The sequence below is a fragment of the Salvelinus namaycush genome, chromosome 37 (assembly GCF_016432855.1).
Source record: "Salvelinus namaycush isolate Seneca chromosome 37, SaNama_1.0, whole genome shotgun sequence".
NCBI classification, from domain to species: domain Eukaryota; kingdom Metazoa; phylum Chordata; class Actinopteri; order Salmoniformes; family Salmonidae; genus Salvelinus; species Salvelinus namaycush.
Genome location: NC_052343.1, coordinates 22,803,753 through 22,827,055, shown reverse-complemented (window position 1 = coordinate 22,827,055; position 23,303 = coordinate 22,803,753). Strand labels below are relative to the sequence as shown.

The window sequence follows — 23,303 nt, the reverse complement described above, 5'->3', positions numbered from 1 at the left end:
AGGGGGAATCGCTTGAAGAATGGAAAACATCTGAGACACCGCTTAGTCAGAGATGGAGCACGGTGGTTACCCACTTCAAATAGAATGATATCCCACACACTAACCTGGCTAGATTAGCGTCTGTTGTTATGTGCTTACCTGGAAGTAATGCACCAGTCGAGAGAGTGTTCTCCCAAATGGATGATCTATGGACAGCAGCAAGAAATAGGTTCACTGTTCCTACCATCAAGGCCATGCTTATTGTGAAGACAAACTTTAACCTCCCCTGCCAGGAGTTCATGGAGAAGCTGGCCAAAGACAGCGCAATCCTGAAGAAAAATCATTCTTCTGAGAAATATACAGATTAGGTTGGTATAAGTATATTATGTAGTTACCAATCTCATCATCGTCTTATTTCTTTATTATGTTGTTAAGTATTTCACATATACTATTGTCTGTTTTTTCAATTTTGCTGATGTCTCTTATTCTACCAGGACCACTGAATGGCTGTTCAGATCGGACAGTTCTGTCTTGTCTGTAGTGTTTCTGTAATATAGTTGTTTTCTCTGTCTATCACAGTGTGCCTGTTAGACTAAATACATGAAACCGGAATTGTCCCCCTTTTTTATTTCATAAATAATAACATTGGATATTTTAATTATATATTGACAGCCGAACTGGAAATGTCCCCGGTTTTCATTTCAGAAATCTGGTTACCTTAATGTACAGTTGAAGTCGGAAATTTACATACACCTTAGCCAAATACATTTAAACTCAGTTTTTCACAAATCCTGACATTTAATCCTAGTAACAATTCTCTGTTTTAGGTCAGTTAGGATCACAGCTTTATTTTAAGAATGTGAAATGTCAGAATAATAGTAGAGAGAATGATTTATTTCAGGTTTTATTTCTTTCATCACATTCCCAGTGGGTCAGAAGTTCACATACACTCAATTAGTATTTGGTAGCGTTGCCTTTAAATTGTTTAACTTGGGTCAAATGTTGACTTTGTTGTCCTTAAGCCTTTTTGCCACAACTTTGGAAGTATGCTTGGGGTCATTGGTCATTTGGAAGACCCATTTGCGACCAAGCTTTAACTTCCTGACTGATGTCTTGAGACGTTGCTTCAATATAGCCACATAATTTTCCATCCTCATGATGTCATCTATTTTGTGAAGTGCACCAGTCCCTCCTGCAGCAAAGCACCCCCACAACATGATGCTGCCACCCCCGTGCTTCATGGTTGGGATGGTGTTCTTCGGCTTGCAAGCCTCCCCTTTTTTCCTCCAAACATAAACATGGTCATTATGGCCAAACAGTTCTATTTTTGTTTCATCAGACCAGAGGACATTTCTCCAAAAAGTACGATCTTTGTCCCCATGTGCAGTTGCAAACCGTTGTCTGGCTTTTTTATGACGGTTTTAGAGCAGTGGCTTCTTCCTTGCTGAGCGGCCTGTTACTGTGGACTCATTTTACTGTGGACATAGATACTTTTGTACCTGTTTCCTCCAGTGTCTTCACAAGGTCCTTTGCTGTTGTTCTGGGATTGATTTTCACTTTTCGCACCAAATTACGTTAACCTGTCTGGCTCTGGCGTTCCGCTAGCGGAACTCCTCCCACATTCCACTGAAAAGGCAGAGCGCGAAATTCAAAAGATATTTTTTAGAAATATTTAACTTTCACACATTAACAAGTCCAATACAGCAAATGAAAGATACACATCTTGTGAATCCAGTCAACATGTCCGATTTTTAAAATGTTTTACAGCGAAAACACCACATATATTTATGTTAGCTCACCACCAAATACAAAAAAGGACAGACATTTTTCACAGCACAGGTAGCATGCACAAAGCCAACCTAACTAACCAAGAACCAACCAAACTAACCAAGAAACAACTTCATCAGATGACAGTCTTATAACATGTTATACAATAAATCTATGTTTTGTTCGAAAAATGTGCATATTTGAGGTATAAATCAGTTTTACATTGCAGCTACCATCACAGCTACCGTCACAAATAGGACCGAAGCAGCCAGAGTAATTACAGACACCAACGTCAAATACCTAAATACTCATCATAAAACATTTCTGAAAAATCGATGGTGTACAGCAAATTAAAGACAAACATCTTGTGAATCCAGCCAATATTTCCGATTTTTTAAGTGTTTTACAGTGAAAACACAATATAGCATTATATTAGCTTACTACAATAGCCTACCACACTACCGCATTCATTCATCAAGGCACGTTAGCGATAGCAATAGGCACGTTAGCGATAGCGAATAAACCAGCAAAAGATATATAATTTTTGACTAATCTTGATAAGCTTCATCAGATGACAGTCCTATAACATCAGGTTATACATACACTTATGTTTTGTTCGAAAATGTGCATATTTAGAGCTGAAATCAGTGGTTATACATTGTGCTAATGTAGCATCTTTTTCCCACAACGTCCGGATATTTTTCTGACACTTTTTCTGACACACATATTCTGACCAAATAACTATTCATAAACATAACTAAAAAATACATGTTGTATAGGAAATGATAGATACACTAGTTCTTAATGCAATCGCCGTGTTAGAATTCTAAAAATAACTTCATTACGATATGCAGTTTACGTTATGGCGAGAGCGTGCCCAAAACCTGGCCGCAAACTACTAGTTCACATGTACGACAGATATATGAAATAACATCATAAAATGGGTCCTACTTTTGCTGATCTTCCATCAGAATGTTGTACAAGGGGTCCTTTGTCCAGAACAATCGTTGTTTGGTTTTAGAACGGCCTTTTTCCCTCTCGATTTAGCAAGCACACTTGCCAAGTGGCGCGAATCTCTCCATCGTCAACAAACTCAGAGAACGGAACACGGCAAAACTCCCGAAAAAATTTCAATAATCTGATTAAACTATATTGAAAAAACATACTTTACGATGATATTGTCACATGTATCAAATAAAATCAAAGCCGGAGATATTAGTCGTCCATAACGACAGCTTATCAGAAGGCAAATCCAGGTCCCTTCTCGCGCTCTCCAGAAAACAGGAAACTGGTGACACGTCATGCCAAGAGCTATTATTCGACCCCAGATCAAGTTACACACTCAATTTCTTCTCTCACTGCTTGTCGACATCTCGTGGAAGACGTATGAAGTGCATCTAAACTAATAAATATCAAGGACTTTAATAGGCAGGCCCTAGAACAGTGCATCGATTTCAGATTTTCCACTTCCTGTCAGGAAGTTTGCTGCAAAAGGAGTTCTGTTTTACTCACAGATATAATTCAAACGGTTTTAAAAACTAGAGAGTGTTTTCTATCCAATAGTAATAATAATATGCATATTGTACGAGCAAGAATTGAGTACGAGGCCGTTTAAATTGGGCACGATTTTCCCCCAAAGTGAAAACAGCGCCCTCTGTCCTCAACAGGTTAATCTCTAGGAGACAGAACGCGTCTCCTTCCTGAGCGGTATGATAGCTATGTGGTCCCATGGTGTTTATACTTGCGTACTATTGTTTGTACAGATGAACGTGGTACCTTCAGGCATTTGGAAATTACTCCCAAGGATGAACCAGATTTGTGGAGGTCTACAAATTCTTTCTGAGTTCTTGACTGATTTCTTTTGATTTTCCCATGATGTCAAGCAAAGAGGCACTGAGTTTGAAGGTAGGCCTTGAAATACATCCACAGGTACACCTCCACTTGAATCAAATGATGTCAATTAGCCTAACAGAAGCTTCTAAAGCCATGACATAATTTTCTGGAATTTTCCAAGCTGTTTAAAGGCACAGTCAACTTCGTGTATGTAAACTTCTGACCCACTGGAATTGTGATACAGTGAATTATAAGTGAAATAATCTGTCTGTAAACAATTGTTGGAAAAATTACTTGTGTCATGCACAAAGTAGATGTCCTTACTGACTTGCCAAAACTAGAGTTTTTTAACAAGAGAGTGGTTGAAAAACGAGTTTTAATGACTCCAACCTAGTGTATGTAAATTTCCGACTTCAACTGTACATAAATCTATTTTACCTGATATTTTCAGGTCCACACCCAATGATCCTGTAAATCCCTGAGGGGCGTGAATACTTGTATATGACTTAAATCTGAAGAAAAATCTTCCACTGTCATCTTCAGTCACATTGTTGAGTTTCAGTGTGCAGTTATTGTCTTGGTCATAAAACTGTTCTTCCATTGTATCTTGCCTTAATCAGTCCAGATGTGTTATACACTCCATCTCCTTGCTGTGAGCTGTCTAGTTTTGTATTGCCTCTCGGAGTGAACCATATCCTTCTTCTAACTATCTGGGTAGCTGGGTAGCTGTATGTACAGTCAAATACCACTGATGAGCCTTTTGATGCACAGATAAAGGTAGTCCTGTCCCTGTCACGGTACCAAACAGACCAGTTCTGGGCCAGTGTGCCTGAAAACAGCGATTGAAAATGTCATTGCCCTTGTGATGAGAAAAAACACTGATGGATATTATTAACTGAAACAAAGATAAAACGTACCTGGCAGGGAGAGTAGAGTTAACAGAGATATCTGTAGAATGTATTGACAGTGCATAGCGGCTTTAGCCCTGTAGGAAGGAGAGTTGTATTCCAGAAAATATATCATCAATACAATCTTTGATCCAAGAACGTAGTACCAACATCTCTGCTGTGTGTTATCTGACCAGCAGTGTCTGGGCAAACTCTTCTTATTGAGGACTGGGGGGTTGTAGAGGAGTACTGATGTCTACATAAAACATCTATTTCGCTGAAATTACTGTCAAACTTCTGCTTTATGGAGAGAGAAAAAATTCCAACAGCCACAACAATATCATAGCCAACCAACCAAACTGATTTCTGTTATTTTGCAATAACACCCACTGGCAAAAACTGGTTGAATCAATGTTGTTTCCATGTCATTTCAATCCCCAAAAATCAATATCATGATATTGTATCAAAGTGAAAAACTAATTGGATTTGCAAAAAGGCATCAATGTAAGGGGATTGTCTTTTTTCACCAAACTTTTAACCTAAATCCAATGATATGGTGACATGTGTTGTTGATTTCACGTTGAATTCACATCAGTTGACAACTCAATACCTCGCAAGTAATAATTCAAAACTAGACGTTGAACTGACATCTGTGCCCAGTGGGCAGAGGCAGTATATAAATTGGCATGGCATATACAAGATTAATATACTCAACAGTTTTGTATGAATGAATTACTTGAGAGGTTTTGAGTTATCTGATTAAGTCAAAACTGTAGTAATTCCACCATTACTACTAAATGCTGGATAAACAGATGACACAGACTCATTTTGCTGCAATATGTTTATTATTAGACTTTTGAAAGTTGTAAAGGATAGACACAGATACACGCGTACAGAGATAATCTCAGTTTTAGTAATACACAATTATGGAATTATATTTGGATTATAATGAATACAGTTCAATAACAATTCCATGCATGAATACTCATAACCCCTCACAACATTATATAGATTGGAATATGTTATCACATACAGAAGGTAATATTAAGGTAATTTTGCGATTTTATGTTGAAATGCTTTAGCCTACAACCTGGACATGAAAGGGAAGTTTTTAAAGGATATTTTAGAGCCATGAGATCTTATTTGAAAATGTAAATGTTCTAGCCTCCAAACTTGATATGTACAGGTTTTACATATTTGTTAAGGAGTTTTTCAATCCATGACTGGTTGTTTGAATCTGTGCTACTGATAATGTAACAGCCCCTGACCCCCTTCACCACCGCACACGTGGTCTTCGGACCGCAGGGCGCCACCTCACAGGCCATCTCGCCGGAGTTACAGCTGCAGCGGTGGTGGCAGTTCTCCTCCTTATAGAAGACCTCGCCGGACACAAAGTAGCGACCCTTGTGGTGACAGCCACAGTTCTTCACATGAACACACTTGTCATCACTCAGCAGGAAACCAGGTTTGCATTGACAGCCCTCCCCTGGAGGAGTGGTGCATCCTGGGGCGGAGGTCATGGAATAGCATGTGGCCGGGCACCCGGAGGCCGAGAGGCTGTAGACACTGTTCTCTGGACAGGGGAGGTCTGAAAAGGGAGAAAGAGAGGTCTGTGGAATCAGTTACAATTTAAAAATTTCAGGATTTCATTTAAAATGTAGAGTTTAGAATTTGCAGTCTTATTTTATTGTCAGATTCCGGTTTTGAAGAATTTATTAATTGCGACTCATCATAAACCTGAAGATTAGTGATACAAAACCAGAGGACTTACGGCAGAAGTCTTTACTCCTCCAGGCCCCAATTTTCCCTCCCTTCTCCTGACACTCTTCTACATAGTTGGTGATGATGTCACAGGCTGCCGTCAGTAGGCCGTTGTTGAGGATCATGTCATAGATGCAGTCTTCTTTGTACTCATCAGATTGCACTCTACCAATGCAGTCTCTGAGGGGACCACTCTTATCCACAATGACATCACAGGCGCTGACATATTTGGGCTTTATAAGGGGGATGTCTACAACGGCACAATCTTTGCACTCGTGGGAGCAGCCCGGTACGTCAGCTACCCAGTAACTGTTTCCAAACTCCTTGGGACTCATGGGCTTTTTCCCGTTGGGCAGAAGCAGGTCATCATCAGGGTTGTCATTGAGGTTGCCACAGAGACCACAGATGGCGTTGTGGTAGGTGCTCGGGACCTTCACCCTCACCTCGCCGGACCAGTCGAAGGAGACCGTGAGACCGAAATGAGTCTCCAGAACAGCAAAACGTCTGTTTCTGTAGATCTGAACCTCAGTGTTGTTGGAGTAGTATGGCAGAGACGTCAGGACATCGTTCACCTAAAATACAGTCCAGTGAAAAAAGAGAGTGGAATTCCATAAGAGTGATTTTTTTTCAAAACAATCATTATACAAAATAGTTAATAACAACAACTAGTAAAGGACCTGTATTACTCACCAGGACTTTGCCGTGATAATCACCTGTGATGGTGTAACTACTTCCCAACACAATGACAGTCACCACCTTGGCGTAGGAGACTCTGGTGCTGCCTCTGTTGTTGTTCTCCAGAGTCACCTCAAAGTTCTCCAGATCGGGATCTTTGGAGCAGACCCCCGCCAGCTTGTAGATACAGTTGCCCTGGAAGTCGAAGCGCTTCCCATCAAAGGTGCGGAAGTGGGGGTCCCCCTGTGCTGAGCAGGTCTTGAAGCTGAGGGGGTAGCAGTCCTGAACCCCATTGACCACTGCACAGTGCTCACTAGCCTTGCACTTCCTGGGCATACACATCACCTTCTGTGTGGCTCCGTCGCACACACACTTACTCTGACATGTGTTTCCCTCCCAGAAGGTTTCTTCGGGCAGGTAGTAGTGGTCATTGTGTGTACAGCCACACCCTGTCTCCTTGACGACACATTGTTCACCGCTGAGCACGTAACCCTTGTCGCACTGGCAGCCCTCCACACAGACTTTGGAACAGATCTCTGAGACTTTGAGATCGGCACAGGTAGCAGGGCAGGCAGTGCCACATAGCTCATAGTGGCTGTGGTATGGGCAAGCCAGGGCTGTTCGAGTTGAGAAAAAACAAACATCACAAATGTAGTCCTAATACATTCTGCAAATGCACAAGTTGGTCTATCGTGTCATTATACACATTTGAAGATGTCTGAGTTCCTAAATGTGATGTTTTGTAATAGCTGAGTACTTACGGCAGTTGGAGGCCTTTCGCCACAGCGGTGAGACTACAGCCCCAGCCTGCTGACATTCGGCCACGTAGTTAGCCAAGGCCTCACACAACACCTCCTGTCGACCCTCATTCAGACACACATCATAGAGGCAGTTTGAGGCAAACTCCTTCACCGGCACTTTCTTATGACACTGTTCAAATGGACCCCCTACGTCTGTCATCAAACCACAGTACTGTGGTCCAGTGTAAAGTGCCCGGTCTGCATCTGAGCACGTGGGGCAGTTGCTGTTACAGACGTGCCAGCAGAATGGGTCACCGTCGGCAACACTCCAGGATGCCACCCACGCCGTGGTATTTGCTGAAAGCACACCTGTGGGAGTGGTGAAGTCATCTGCTTTGTTACCATTGTAGTTGCCACAGATGCCACCGAGGTTGTCGTAGTAACTGCTGCTGATGGTCACCATGAAGAGGCTGGTCCAGTCAAAAGTGATCTCCAGGCCAACATCTGACTGGATGGTCCCTCGAATACCAGACTCTGTGATTCTGATGCTGCCAGACTCCAAACTCACAGGGAGGTCAGACCTAATGCCATCAATCTGAGACGAGAGAGAGATGAGGATTTAAAGAGGACTTAAAGTGGATGGAGAGCATAGAGGATTCTTACATTCAACTTCAACATGGAAAATCTGTATCAAGTATAACTTGAAGCCACCCACCTCCACTGTCCCTCTTTGGCCACTGAGAATGGTGATCCTGTGACCACTCAGGTCTATGTTGGCTGACTTGACGAAGGAGCCCTCGGAGTTGCCGCGCAGCTCATTCTTGGTCTGGATGCTGAACTGAGGCAGGGAGGGATCTTTGCCGGTCGTATTCACCAGAATGTAGGAGCAGGTGCCCGTGAAGGAGAAGGGCTGGCCATCGAATGTGGTGTAATGAGGGTCACCGAACGCCCAGCAGTAGGCCTTGGACTGGGCCACACACACCGCCTTATTGTTCTTCACCACACAGTTCTCTTTGTCACGGCACTCAGTACCCTCACAGGGGTCTGACAAAATGTGAATTAGAGATGTTAACATATCTTGCTCACAGTAATAGCAAAATAAGAACATCAACAAAGTCCATAATTCCACATCCAAATGTACTAACACAAAGCCATATCTGTTTGGTTGCATTATTATTCATGTTTTTTACCTGTGCTGTAGCAGTCCATGACTCCATTCTTCAACCCACATTTCTGACCCTCTTTGCACTGTGAGTTCTTGCAGGTGAATACTCCTGCTGCACAGCTGCAGGTCTCAGAACAGTTGCCAAGCATCACAGACTGGCCAGACTGAAAACCAGCAAAACATGTCAGTGATATCATTGAGTGTTTATACTATGGTGGAAACCATAGGATGATTGTAAACAATAAATATTTACCAAGAATAGAGATTGATTATATATTTTTGCATTTAGCGTAGAACAGATATAGGCCTATAATTGTAATAATGACTTTAGTATATTATTGAATTTCTGGGATATGAAATGGCAATTTTTGTCAATAAATCAGTAATCACCTTGTAATAGTGTCCATCAACCCCACAGCCACAGTTCTCCAGTAAGACACACTTGCCACCATCAAACACAAATCCATCGTCACACTGGCAGCCCTCCTGGCATAGTGGGCATTTGGGAGACTCACTCAGAGAGCCACAGGTGGAAGAACAGGTGTCGGCACACAACTCATAGTGACTGTTAGCTGGACACGTCAGAGCTAGAGGACAGATGGAAATGGGAGGAGATGCATGTTATCAAAAAACTGAAATCAGCTTCAGCTTCAATTGTTTTTCAGCAGAGCATTAGGTCAGAGAAATATTGCACACTAAGATAAACCAGGATAAGGTAAATCAACTTTCAATATCAAAATTTACTCACGACAAAACTGGTCAGATCTCCAGCTGCTGACAAGGCCACCGGATGCCTGACAGAAAGTCACATATGTCTGTAAGTGGCGGCACAGGGCATCCCCACCCTCTCCCTCCTTCATGCACTCCTCAAAGTGCTCTTGTGGTGGCACAACAGCATGGCATTGGGCAAATGGACCCTTGGTTGACTTTATGATGCTACAAGCCGGCGGGGGTCCACTGGTGGGAGGACACTTCAAGCCACCGTCACATCCTGTCTGACATTTGACCCCTTCCTGAACCACTAACCACCCCACTGCAAACTTCTCCACAGACGGCTCCTGCAGCCCACTGGGCAGCAGGAAGTCATCCTCCTTCTTGTCATTATAGTTGCCACAGAGACCACCGGTAACACCTTTGTAAGTGGATGGAAGCTGTATGATGGCGCCAGCAACGGTGTCGTAGGTCACCATCAAGCCAAAGTCTGTTACCACGATGATGTTAATGCCGTTCTGGTAGGCCCTGACCTTTCCATCTCCGAGTGACAGTGGGAGATTTGTTGCAACGTCATCCACCTGGGAAAGGAGGAAAGATTGAAAACATCAGTTTTTCTAATCAAGTGTTGCTTTTTAATACTGAAATGAGTAGATCAAGACAGAAAACTACCGTTATTTCCCATATAACTCTGGGAGACATAGATATCTTGTATTTGTAGGCCTGTATTTCAACCCTCCTGGTGACCATTGCATCATCCATCTTGGTCAACTGCTGCACTGACACAACAAACGGAGCCATCGATCCGTCTTTCTCCACAACCTCCGACATTTTGTACACACAGTCCCCGTGTAGGCTGAAGCAGCTGCCATCGAACGAGTGGAATCTTCTGGCCCCGCTCACATGGCAGGTGCCTGTGCTCATGGGTATACAAGCCTGCACCCCGTCTTGGACCTGGCACTTCTCATTGGGACCGCAGGCAAACTTCACATTACACTCCATGTGTCCATCCTTTTTACACACACAGCGCTCTTTGCACTGGCCGTTGGGGAAGAACACCTGGCCCATCAGGTAGTATTGGCCTTGGTGAATGCAGCCACATTCAGCCAGCGGCACACACTCGCTGTCGCTCTGTATGAAGCCCTCGTCACAGACACAGCCCTCGGTGCACAGGGAGTTCTCACAGCTCTCAGGCTCACCGAGGCCGCTGCAGGTCTGGGGGCAGCCTGAGGCACACACCTCATAGTGGCTGTTGGCCTTGCAGGAAGATGCTACAACACATTAGGTCAAACATGATACAATTGAATAATGTCGGAACCAGGAGCTGTTAGCTAGACAAGCCACTTCTGACTTATTGTAATGACCTTAATTGTTACAGTCGTTGTTTTGAAATACACATCTGATGAGATGTGTCTGTGCACTACTTACGACAGAAGCTGTCCGACCTCCACTGTTCCACCTTGGCAGGGGCATCCTGGCAGGCAGTGGTGTAGGTGCTGAGGGCGTTACAGAGGGCAGAGGCATGGCCACGGTACAGACACATATCAAACACACAGTCCTCATAGTACTCTGTGGGGTCCACCTTGGCGTGGCAGTGCTTGAACGGACCGTTTTTGTCTGTGATCCTGCCGCAATACTTCCCTGTTTGGTAATCAAGCATCAGGCTGTGGTCACAGGTGGGGCACTTTTTGCCGTCGCAGTCGCTGGAGCAGCCCGGGTCGTTCCCCACTTTCCAGCTGTCCCCAAATACTGTTGGGGTGTTGGCAGGGCTCTTGTCTGGTTTGAGGAGGTCGTCGTTCCGTTGACCGTTCCAGTTTCCGCAGAGCCCTCCGATGAGGTCTGAGTAGGAGCTGGGGAGGGTTAGGGAGACGTGGCTGTTCCAGTTGAACTTCAGTGTCAGGCCAAATTTGGTCTTCACCACCCCGAAATACCCACTGCGGAAAATGGACAGTTGGCCATCTTCTACATCAAATGGCAAGTTCACGTACTGGTTGTTGAACTGGGAAGAGAGAAAGAAACGTTAATGAAACACGAAGGATGATACTGTCCTGATATTTCCTCTTACATTAAGTAGTATAATCATAAAAGCTCATTGACCAAGTAAACCCGGAATGCAATTATGTCATTCATTTGGAATGGATAACATTTTAAGGTAGCTTACCAATACTTTGCCAGGGTTGTCCCTACTCATGGTGATGATGTTTTTGAAGACAATGATGGTGACTGTTTTTGTATAAGACACTGCCGTGTTCCTCCCCCTATTCTGATTCTTTACAAGCACCTCAAAAGGCGCCAGAGACTTGTCATCTTTGCTGACCAATTTGGAGAGAACGTAAGTACACGTTCCCTGGAAGTCGAACCTCTTGCCATCAAACGTGCGGTAGTGGGGGTCGCCTGAACCTTGGCAAGTGGCATAAGATGTTGGGTAGCAATCTCTCTTACCACTCTGCAGGCCACACATCTCTGATTTCTTGCATGCTGTTGCTTTGCATTCAACCTTGGCTGTTCCTGGATTGCATTCACACTGTTTTGTGCATTTGTCATCTTCCCAGAACTTCATTCCAGATGGGTAGTATCGTCCTTCATATGAGCAGCCACAGCTCTCCTTGGAGACGCATTTGTCTCCACTGAGGACAAAGCCCTTGTTGCATTGACAGGTCTCCACACAGGGTTCCTTGCACTTTGCTTCGGCATCTAGATCTGAACAAGAGGCAGGGCAAGCTGTGCCACACGCCTCGTAGTAGCTGTTTGACGGACATTCCAGTGCTGCAAATGTGAAATGTGAAATAGATTTAAATAATAGTGAAAAGTGCAATCTAAAAATCTGCATGAAATGTCTGGAAAGAGGAAAACTCACAGCATCCAGTGATTGTCCTCCACTCAGGGCTAATTTTGACCCCCTCGGCCAAACAGGCATCATTGTAGCTTTTCATGTTCTCACAGAGGAACTGATAGATGCCTTTATTGATGCAGACGTCATAGACACAGTTGTCCATGAACATGCCTGGGTCCAGGACCTTGTGGCAGCTGGCGAATGGGCCATCTTTTTTGGCCAAGAGACCACATAACTTCTCTCCCTTGTATTTCTGTTGGAGAGCCGGAGTGCAGCTAGGACATTCCCCTTGGCAGTCATCATGACAGAACAAGTCGCCGTCTTCAGTTCTCCAGCTCTGGGCAAACTTCACCACTGTGGGTTCCTTGTTACCTTTGGGGTTAGTGAACTCGTCGTTGCGATCCCCGTTGTAGTTCCCACAGAGCCCACCCAGGGTGCGGAAGTAGCTGCTGGGGACAGTGATGTAGAACTTCATGTTCCAGTCGTACATAACCTTCAGGCCAAAGTTTGTCTTCAGAACAGCATAGCTGCCACTATACACCACCGTTAGGTTTCCCCCGGCTAGGGTCACAGGCAGGTAGACATTCTCACCATTCACCTAAGAAAAGATCAATAAGCATATGGAAAAACCACTCAGTTCACCTCCTGGGTTGACCAAATTTACCATGGAACTGACCCCAGTCCTGATCATTTCCCTCTGGTCTCTTGTTACTTACCTCAACCTTCCCTTTATGCGTGCTGATCACAACAGTCAGCCCATAGACCGTGACTGAGACTTTCCTTACGAAAGACACCCTCCTGTTCCCTCTGTGGTTGTTCTTGGTCAGGACAGTGAACGGGATGAGACCAGGTTCAGATTTAACAACCGTGGCCATGACATAAGAGCAGGTGCCCTGGAAGTCAAATCGCTCCCCATCAAAGGTGAGGTAGTGGGGGTCGCCCACAGCCCTGCAGGTGGCCTTGGACTGGGCCACACATACCGCCTTATTGTTCTTCACCACACAGTTTTCCTTCTCACGGCACACAGTACCCTCACAGGGGTCTGACAAAATGGGTATTAGAGATGTTAACATATCTTGCTCATTGCAATATCAAAATAGAAACATCAACAAAGTCCAAAATTCCACATCCAAATGTACTAACACAAAGCCATATCTGTTTGGTTGCATTATTATTCATGTTTTTTACCTGTGCTGTAGCAGTCCATGACTCCATTCTTCAACCCACATTTCTGACCCTCTTTGCACTGTGAGTTCTTGCAGGTGAATACTCCTGCTGCACAGCTGCAGGTCTCAGAACAGTTGCCAAGCATCACAGACTGGCCAGACTGAAAACCAGCAAAACATGTCAGTGATATCATTGAGTGTTTATACTATGGTGGAAACCATAGGATGATTGTAAACAATAAATATTTACCAAGAATAGAGATTGATTATATATTTTTGCATTTAGCGTAGAACAGATATAGGCCTATAATTGTAATAATGACTTTAGTATATTATTGAATTTCTGGGATATGAAATGGCAATTTTTGTCAATAAATCAGTAATCACCTTGTAATAGTGTCCATCAACCCCACAGCCACAGTTCTCCAGTAAGACACACTTGCCACCATCAAACACAAATCCATCGTCACACTGGCAGCCCTCCTGGCATAGTGGGCATTTGGGAGACTCACTCAGAGAGCCACAGGTGGAAGAACAGGTGTCGGCACACAACTCATAGTGACTGTTAGCTGGACACGTCAGAGCTAGAGGACAGATGGAAATGGGAGGAGATGCATGTTATCAAAAAACTGAAATCAGCTTCAGCTTCAATTGTTTTTCAGCAGAGCATTAGGTCAGAGAAATATTGCACACTAAGATAAACCAGGATAAGGTAAATCAACTTTCAATATCAAAATTTACTCACGACAAAACTGGTCAGATCTCCAGCTGCTGACAAGGCCACCGGATGCCTGACAGAAAGTCACATATGTCTGTAAGTGGCGGCACAGGGCATCCCCACCCTCTCCCTCCTTCATGCACTCCTCAAAGTGCTCTTGTGGTGGCACAACAGCATGGCATTGGGCAAATGGACCCTTGGTTGACTTTATGATGCTACAAGCCGGCGGGGGTCCACTGGTGGGAGGACACTTCAAGCCACCGTCACATCCTGTCTGACATTTGACCCCTTCCTGAACCACTAACCACCCCACTGCAAACTTCTCCACAGACGGCTCCTGCAGCCCACTGGGCAGCAGGAAGTCATCCTCCTTCTTGTCATTATAGTTGCCACAGAGACCACCGGTAACACCTTTGTAAGTGGATGGAAGCTGTATGATGGCGCCAGCAACGGTGTCGTAGGTCACCATCAAGCCAAAGTCTGTTACCACGATGATGTTAATGCCGTTCTGGTAGGCCCTGACCTTTCCATCTCCGAGTGACAGTGGGAGATTTGTTGCAACGTCATCCACCTGGGAAAGGAGGAAAGATTGAAAACATCAGTTTTTCTAATCAAGTGTTGCTTTTTAATACTGAAATGAGTAGATCAAGACAGAAAACTACCGTTATTTCCCATATAACTCTGGGAGACATAGATATCTTGTATTTGTAGGCCTGTATTTCAACCCTCCTGGTGACCATTGCATCATCCATCTTGGTCAACTGCTGCACTGACACAACAAACGGAGCCATCGATCCGTCTTTCTCCACAACCTCCGACATTTTGTACACACAGTCCCCGTGTAGGCTGAAGCAGCTGCCATCGAACGAGTGGAATCTTCTGGCCCCGCTCACATGGCAGGTGCCTGTGCTCATGGGTATACAAGCCTGCACCCCGTCTTGGACCTGGCACTTCTCATTGGGACCGCAGGCAAACTTCACATTACACTCCATGTGTCCATCCTTTTTACACACACAGCGCTCTTTGCACTGGCCGTTGGGGAAGAACACCTGGCCCATCAGGTAGTATTGGCCTTGGTGAATGCAGCCACATTCAGCCAGCGGCACACACTCGCTGTCGCTCTGTATGAAGCCCTCGTCACAGACACAGCCCTCGGTGCACAGGGAGTTCTCACAGCTCTCAGGCTCACCGAGGCCGCTGCAGGTCTGGGGGCAGCCTGAGGCACACACCTCATAGTGGCTGTTGGCCTTGCAGGAAGATGCTACAACACATTAGGTCAAACATGATACAATTGAATAATGTCGGAACCAGGAGCTGTTAGCTAGACAAGCCACTTCTGACTTATTGTAATGACCATAATTGTTACAGTCGTTGTTTTGAAATACACATCTGATGAGGTGTGTCTGTGCACTACTTACGACAGAAGCTGTCCGACCTCCACTGTTCCACCTTGGCAGGGGCATCCTGGCAGGCAGTGGTGTAGGTGCTGAGGGCGTTACAGAGGGCAGAGGCATGGCCACGGTACAGACACATATCAAACACACAGTCCTCATAGTACTCTGTGGGGTCCACCTTGGCGTGGCAGTGCTTGAACGGACCGTTTTTGTCTGTGATCCTGCCGCAATACTTCCCTGTTTGGTAATCAAGCATCAGGCTGTGGTCACAGGTGGGGCACTTTTTGCCGTCGCAGTCGCTGGAGCAGCCCGGGTCGTTCCCCACTTTCCAGCTGTCCCCAAATACTGTTGGGGTGTTGGCAGGGCTCTTGTCTGGTTTGAGGAGGTCGTCGTTCCGTTGACCGTTCCAGTTTCCGCAGAGCCCTCCGATGAGGTCTGAGTAGGAGCTGGGGAGGGTTAGGGAGACGTGGCTGTTCCAGTTGAACTTCAGTGTCAGGCCAAATTTGGTCTTCACCACCCCGAAATACCCACTGCGGAAAATGGACAGTTGGCCATCTTCTACATCAAATGGCAAGTTCACGTACTGGTTGTTGAACTGGGAAGAGAGAAAGAAACGTTAATGAAACACGAAGGATGATACTGTCCTGATATTTCCTCTTACATTAAGTAGTATAATCATAAAAGCTCATTGACCAAGTAAACCCGGAATGCAATTATGTCATTCATTTGGAATGGATAACATTTTAAGGTAGCTTACCAATACTTTGCCAGGGTTGTCCCTACTCATGGTGATGATGTTTTTGAAGACAATGATGGTGACTGTTTTTGTATAAGACACTGCCGTGTTCCTCCCCCTATTCTGATTCTTTACAAGCACCTCAAAAGGCGCCAGAGACTTGTCATCTTTGCTGACCAATTTGGAGAGAACGTAAGTACACGTTCCCTGGAAGTCGAACCTCTTGCCATCAAACGTGCGGTAGTGGGGGTCGCCTGAACCTTGGCAAGTGGCATAAGATGTTGGGTAGCAATCTCTCTTACCACTCTGCAGGCCACACATCTCTGATTTCTTGCATGCTGTTGCTTTGCATTCAACCTTGGCTGTTCCTGGATTGCATTCACACTGTTTTGTGCATTTGTCATCTTCCCAGAACTTCATTCCAGATGGGTAGTATCGTCCTTCATATGAGCAGCCACAGCTCTCCTTGGAGACGCATTTGTCTCCACTGAGGACAAAGCCCTTGTTGCATTGACAGGTCTCCACACAGGGTTCCTTGCACTTTGCTTCGGCATCTAGATCTGAACAAGAGGCAGGGCAAGCTGTGCCACACGCCTCGTAGTAGCTGTTTGACGGACATTCCAGTGCTGCAAATGTGAAATGTGAAATAGATTTAAATAATAGTGAAAAGTGCAATCTAAAAATCTGCATGAAATGTCTGGAAAGAGGAAAACTCACAGCATCCAGTGATTGTCCTCCACTCAGGGCTAATTTTGACCCCCTCGGCCAAACAGGCATCATTGTAGCTTTTCATGTTCTCACAGAGGAACTGATAGATGCCTTTATTGATGCAGACGTCATAGACACAGTTGTCCATGAACATGCCTGGGTCCAGGACCTTGTGGCAGCTGGCGAATGGGCCATCTTTTTTGGCCAAGAGACCACATAACTTCTCTCCCTTGTATTTCTGTTGGAGAGCCGGAGTGCAGCTAGGACATTCCCCTTGGCAGTCATCATGACAGAACAAGTCGCCGTCTTCAGTTCTCCAGCTCTGGGCAAACTTCACCACTGTGGGTTCCTTGTTACCTTTGGGGTTAGTGAACTCGTCGTTGCGATCCCCGTTGTAGTTCCCACAGAGCCCACCCAGGGTGCGGAAGTAGCTGCTGGGGACAGTGATGTAGAACTTCATGTTCCAGTCGTACATAACCTTCAGGCCAAAGTTTGTCTTCAGAACAGCATAGCTGCCACTATACACCACCGTTAGGTTTCCCCCGGCTAGGGTCACAGGCAGGTAGACATTCTCACCATTCACCTAAGAAAAGATCAATAAGCATATGGAAAAACCACTCAGTTCACCTCCTGGGTTGACCAAATTTACCATGGAACTGACCCCAGTCCTGATCATTTCCCTCTGGTCTCTTGTTACTTACCTCAACCTTCCCTTTATGCGTGCTGATCACAACAGTCAGCCCATAGACCGTGACTGAGACTTTCCTTACGAAAGACACCCTCCTGTTCCCTCTGTGGTTGTTCTTGGTCAGGACAGTGAACGGGATGAGACCAGGTTCAGATTTAACAACCGTGGCCATGACATAAGAGCAGGTGCCCTGGAAGTCAAATCGCTCCCCATCAAAGGTGAGGTAGTGGGGGTCGCCCACAGCCCTGCAGGTGGCCTTGGACTGGGCCACACATACCGCCTTATTGTTCTTCACCACACAGTTTTCCTTCTCACGGCACACAGTACCCTCACAGGGGTCTGACAAAATGGGTATTAGAGATGTTAACATATCTTGCTCATTGCAATATCAAAATAGAAACATCAACAAAGTCCAAAATTCCACATCCAAATGTACTAACACAAAGCCATATCTGTTTGGTTGCATTATTATTCATGTTTTTTACCTGTGCTGTAGCAGTCCATGACTCCATTCTTCAACCCACATTTCTGACCCTCTTTGCACTGTGAGTTCTTGCAGGTGAATACTCCTGCTGCACAGCTGCAGGTCTCAGAACAGTTGCCAAGCATCACAGACTGGCCAGACTGAAAACCAGCAAAACATGTCAGTGATATCATTGAGTGTTTATACTATGATGGAAACCATAGGATGATTGTAAACAATAAATATTTACCAAGAATAGAGATTGATTATATATTTTTGCATTTAGCGTAGAACAGATATAGGCCTATAATTGTAATAATGACTTTAGTATATTATTGAATTTCTGGGATATGAAATGGCAATTTTTGTCAATAAATCAGTAATCACCTTGTAATAGTGTCCATCAACCCCACAGCCACAGTTCTCCAGTAAGACACACTTGCCACCATCAAACACAAATCCATCGTCACACTGGCAGCCCTCCTGGCATAGTGGGCATTTGGGAGACTCACTCAGAGAGCCACAGGTGGAAGAACAGGTGTCGGCACACAACTCATAGTGACTGTTAGCTGGACACGTCAGAGCTAGAGGACAGATGGAAATGGGAGGAGATGCATGTTATCAAAAAACTGAAATCAGCTTCAGCTTCAATTGTTTTTCAGCAGAGCATTAGGTCAGAGAAATATTGCACACTAAGATAAACCAGGATAAGGTAAATCAACTTTCAATATCAAAATTTACTCACGACAAAACTGGTCAGATCTCCAGCTGCTGACAAGGCCACCGGATGCCTGACAGAAAGTCACATATGTCTGTAAGTGGCGGCACAGGGCATCCCCACCCTCTCCCTCCTTCATGCACTCCTCAAAGTGCTCTTGTGGTGGCACAACAGCATGGCATTGGGCAAATGGACCCTTGGTTGACTTTATGATGCTACAAGCCGGCGGGGGTCCACTGGTGGGAGGACACTTCAAGCCACCGTCACATCCTGTCTGACATTTGACCCCTTCCTGAACCACTAACCACCCCACTGCAAACTTCTCCACAGACGGCTCCTGCAGCCCACTGGGCAGCAGGAAGTCATCCTCCTTCTTGTCATTATAGTTGCCACAGAGACCACCGGTAACACCTTTGTAAGTGGATGGAAGCTGTATGATGGCGCCAGCAACGGTGTCGTAGGTCACCATCAAGCCAAAGTCTGTTACCACGATGATGTTAATGCCGTTCTGGTAGGCCCTGACCTTTCCATCTCCGAGTGACAGTGGGAGATTTGTTGCAACGTCATCCACCTGGGAAAGGAGGAAAGATTGAAAACATCAGTTTTTCTAATCAAGTGTTGCTTTTTAATACTGAAATGAGTAGATCAAGACAGAAAACTACCGTTATTTCCCATATAACTCTGGGAGACATAGATATCTTGTATTTGTAGGCCTGTATTTCAACCCTCCTGGTGACCATTGCATCATCCATCTTGGTCAACTGCTGCACTGACACAACAAACGGAGCCATCGATCCGTCTTTCTCCACAACCTCCGACATTTTGTACACACAGTCCCCGTGTAGGCTGAAGCAGCTGCCATCGAACGAGTGGAATCTTCTGGCCCCGCTCACATGGCAGGTGCCTGTGCTCATGGGTATACAAGCCTGCACCCCGTCTTGGACCTGGCACTTCTCATTGGGACCGCAGGCAAACTTCACATTACACTCCATGTGTCCATCCTTGTTACACACACAGCGCTCTTTGCACTGGCCGTTGGGGAAGAACACCTGGCCCATCAGGTAGTATTGGCCTTGGTGAATGCAGCCACATTCAGCCAGCGGCACACACTCGCTGTCGCTCTGTATGAAGCCCTCGTCACAGACACAGCCCTCGGTGCACAGGGAGTTCTCACAGCTCTCAGGCTCACCGAGGCCGCTGCAGGTCTGGGGGCAGCCTGAGGCACACACCTCATAGTGGCTGTTGGCCTTGCAGGAAGATGCTACAACACATTAGGTCAAACATGATACAATTGAATAATGTCGGAACCAGGAGCTGTTAGCTAGACAAGCCACTTCTGACTTATTGTAATGACCATAATTGTTACAGTCGTTGTTTTGAAATACACATCTGATGAGGTGTGTCTGTGCACTACTTACGACAGAAGCTGTCCGACCTCCACTGTTCCACCTTGGCAGGGGCATCCTGGCAGGCAGTGGTGTAGGTGCTGAGGGCGTTACAGAGGGCAGAGGCATGGCCACGGTACAGACACATATCAAACACACAGTCCTCATAGTACTCTGTGGGGTCCACCTTGGCGTGGCAGTGCTTGAACGGACCGTTTTTGTCTGTGATCCTGCCGCAATACTTCCCTGTTTGGTAATCAAGCATCAGGCTGTGGTCACAGGTGGGGCACTTTTTGCCGTCGCAGTCGCTGGAGCAGCCCGGGTCGTTCCCCACTTTCCAGCTGTCCCCAAATACTGTTGGGGTGTTGGCAGGGCTCTTGTCTGGTTTGAGGAGGTCGTCGTTCCGTTGACCGTTCCAGTTTCCGCAGAGCCCTCCGATGAGGTCTGAGTAGGAGCTGGGGAGGGTTAGGGAGACGTGGCTGTTCCAGTTGAACTTCAGTGTCAGGCCAAATTTGGTCTTCACCACCCCGAAATACCCACTGCGGAAAATGGACAGTTGGCCATCTTCTACATCAAATGGCAAGTTCACGTACTGGTTGTTGAACTGGGAAGAGAGAAAGAAACGTTAATGAAACACGAAGGATGATACTGTCCTGATATTTCCTCTTACATTAAGTAGTATAATCATAAAAGCTCATTGACCAAGTAAACCCGGAATGCAATTATGTCATTCATTTGGAATGGATAACATTTTAAGGTAGCTTACCAATACTTTGCCAGGGTTGTCCCTACTCATGGTGATGATGTTTTTGAAGACAATGATGGTGACTGTTTTTGTATAAGACACTGCCGTGTTCCTCCCCCTATTCTGATTCTTTACAAGCACCTCAAAAGGCGCCAGAGACTTGTCATCTTTGCTGACCAATTTGGAGAGAACGTAAGTACACGTTCCCTGGAAGTCGAACCTCTTGCCATCAAACGTGCGGTAGTGGGGGTCGCCTGAACCTTGGCAAGTGGCATAAGATGTTGGGTAGCAATCTCTCTTACCACTCTGCAGGCCACACATCTCTGATTTCTTGCATGCTGTTGCTTTGCATTCAACCTTGGCTGTTCCTGGATTGCATTCACACTGTTTTGTGCATTTGTCATCTTCCCAGAACTTCATTCCAGATGGGTAGTATCGTCCTTCATATGAGCAGCCACAGCTCTCCTTGGAGACGCATTTGTCTCCACTGAGGACAAAGCCCTTGTTGCATTGACAGGTCTCCACACAGGGTTCCTTGCACTTTGCTTCGGCATCTAGATCTGAACAAGAGGCAGGGCAAGCTGTGCCACACGCCTCGTAGTAGCTGTTTGACGGACATTCCAGTGCTGCAAATGTGAAATGTGAAATAGATTTAAATAATAGTGAAAAGTGCAATCTAAAAATCTGCATGAAATGTCTGGAAAGAGGAAAACTCACAGCATCCAGTGATTGTCCTCCACTCAGGGCTAATTTTGACCCCCTCGGCCAAACAGGCATCATTGTAGCTTTTCATGTTCTCACAGAGGAACTGATAGATGCCTTTATTGATGCAGACGTCATAGACACAGTTGTCCATGAACATGCCTGGGTCCAGGACCTTGTGGCAGCTGGCGAATGGGCCATCTTTTTTGGCCAAGAGACCACATAACTTCTCTCCCTTGTATTTCTGTTGGAGAGCCGGAGTGCAGCTAGGACATTCCCCTTGGCAGTCATCATGACAGAACAAGTCGCCGTCTTCAGTTCTCCAGCTCTGGGCAAACTTCACCACTGTGGGTTCCTTGTTACCTTTGGGGTTAGTGAACTCGTCGTTGCGATCCCCGTTGTAGTTCCCACAGAGCCCACCCAGGGTGCGGAAGTAGCTGCTGGGGACAGTGATGTAGAACTTCATGTTCCAGTCGTACATAACCTTCAGGCCAAAGTTTGTCTTCAGAACAGCATAGCTGCCACTATACACCACCGTTAGGTTTCCCCCGGCTAGGGTCACAGGCAGGTAGACATTCTCACCATTCACCTAAGAAAAGATCAATAAGCATATGGAAAAACCACTCAGTTCACCTCCTGGGTTGACCAAATTTACCATGGAACTGACCCCAGTCCTGATCATTTCCCTCTGGTCTCTTGTTACTTACCTCAACCTTCCCTTTATGCGTGCTGATCACAACAGTCAGCCCATAGACCGTGACTGAGACTTTCCTTACGAAAGACACCCTCCTGTTCCCTCTGTGGTTGTTCTTGGTCAGGACAGTGAACGGGATGAGACCAGGTTCAGATTTAACAACCGTGGCCATGACATAAGAGCAGGTGCCCTGGAAGTCAAATCGCTCCCCATCAAAGGTGAGGTAGTGGGGGTCGCCCACAGCCCTGCAGGTGGCCTTGGACTGGGCCACACATACCGCCTTATTGTTCTTCACCACACAGTTTTCCTTCTCACGGCACACAGTACCCTCACAGGGGTCTGACAAAATGGGTATTAGAGATGTTAACATATCTTGCTCATTGCAATATCAAAATAGAAACATCAACAAAGTCCAAAATTCCACATCCAAATGTACTAACACAAAGCCATATCTGTTTGGTTGCATTATTATTCATGTTTTTTACCTGTGCTGTAGCAGTCCATGACTCCATTCTTCAACCCACATTTCTGACCCTCTTTGCACTGTGAGTTCTTGCAGGTGAATACTCCTGCTGCACAGCTGCAGGTCTCAGAACAGTTGCCAAGCATCACAGACTGGCCAGACTGAAAACCAGCAAAACATGTCAGTGATATCATTGAGTGTTTATACTATGGTGGAAACCATAGGATGATTGTAAACAATAAATATTTACCAAGAATAGAGATTGATTATATATTTTTGCATTTAGCGTAGAACAGATATAGGCCTATAATTGTAATAATGACTTTAGTATATTATTGAATTTCTGGGATATGAAATGGCAATTTTTGTCAA

At 45.5% G+C, this 23,303-nt stretch overlaps 1 protein-coding gene across 1 annotated transcript in view; it reads right to left on the bottom strand.

Moving 5' to 3' along the window:
* Positions 1 to 5,544: 5,544 nt before the first annotated feature.
* LOC120030909 (IgGFc-binding protein-like) overlaps positions 5,545 to 23,303 on the bottom strand; it is a 38,265-nt gene continuing 20,506 nt past the window's right edge. Inside the window, exons 11-41 of the mRNA XM_038976417.1 lie at positions 22,954 to 23,092; positions 22,482 to 22,807; positions 21,790 to 22,363; positions 21,094 to 21,632; positions 20,361 to 20,931; positions 19,680 to 20,203; positions 19,066 to 19,513; positions 18,612 to 18,808; positions 18,247 to 18,385; positions 17,775 to 18,100; positions 17,083 to 17,656; positions 16,387 to 16,925; positions 15,654 to 16,224; positions 14,973 to 15,496; positions 14,359 to 14,806; positions 13,905 to 14,101; positions 13,540 to 13,678; positions 13,068 to 13,393; positions 12,376 to 12,949; positions 11,680 to 12,218; positions 10,947 to 11,517; positions 10,266 to 10,789; positions 9,652 to 10,099; positions 9,198 to 9,394; positions 8,833 to 8,971; positions 8,358 to 8,686; positions 7,664 to 8,237; positions 6,918 to 7,519; positions 6,238 to 6,799; positions 5,735 to 6,054; positions 5,545 to 5,556 (exon numbers count right to left, since the gene is read on the bottom strand). Of these exons, the coding sequence (XP_038832345.1) occupies positions 5,545 to 5,556; positions 5,735 to 6,054; positions 6,238 to 6,799; positions 6,918 to 7,519; positions 7,664 to 8,237; positions 8,358 to 8,686; positions 8,833 to 8,971; positions 9,198 to 9,394; positions 9,652 to 10,099; positions 10,266 to 10,789; positions 10,947 to 11,517; positions 11,680 to 12,218; positions 12,376 to 12,949; positions 13,068 to 13,393; positions 13,540 to 13,678; positions 13,905 to 14,101; positions 14,359 to 14,806; positions 14,973 to 15,496; positions 15,654 to 16,224; positions 16,387 to 16,925; positions 17,083 to 17,656; positions 17,775 to 18,100; positions 18,247 to 18,385; positions 18,612 to 18,808; positions 19,066 to 19,513; positions 19,680 to 20,203; positions 20,361 to 20,931; positions 21,094 to 21,632; positions 21,790 to 22,363; positions 22,482 to 22,807; positions 22,954 to 23,092 (12,492 nt within the window). The remainder of the gene's footprint in view (positions 5,557 to 5,734; positions 6,055 to 6,237; positions 6,800 to 6,917; positions 7,520 to 7,663; positions 8,238 to 8,357; positions 8,687 to 8,832; positions 8,972 to 9,197; positions 9,395 to 9,651; positions 10,100 to 10,265; positions 10,790 to 10,946; positions 11,518 to 11,679; positions 12,219 to 12,375; positions 12,950 to 13,067; positions 13,394 to 13,539; positions 13,679 to 13,904; positions 14,102 to 14,358; positions 14,807 to 14,972; positions 15,497 to 15,653; positions 16,225 to 16,386; positions 16,926 to 17,082; positions 17,657 to 17,774; positions 18,101 to 18,246; positions 18,386 to 18,611; positions 18,809 to 19,065; positions 19,514 to 19,679; positions 20,204 to 20,360; positions 20,932 to 21,093; positions 21,633 to 21,789; positions 22,364 to 22,481; positions 22,808 to 22,953; positions 23,093 to 23,303) is intronic.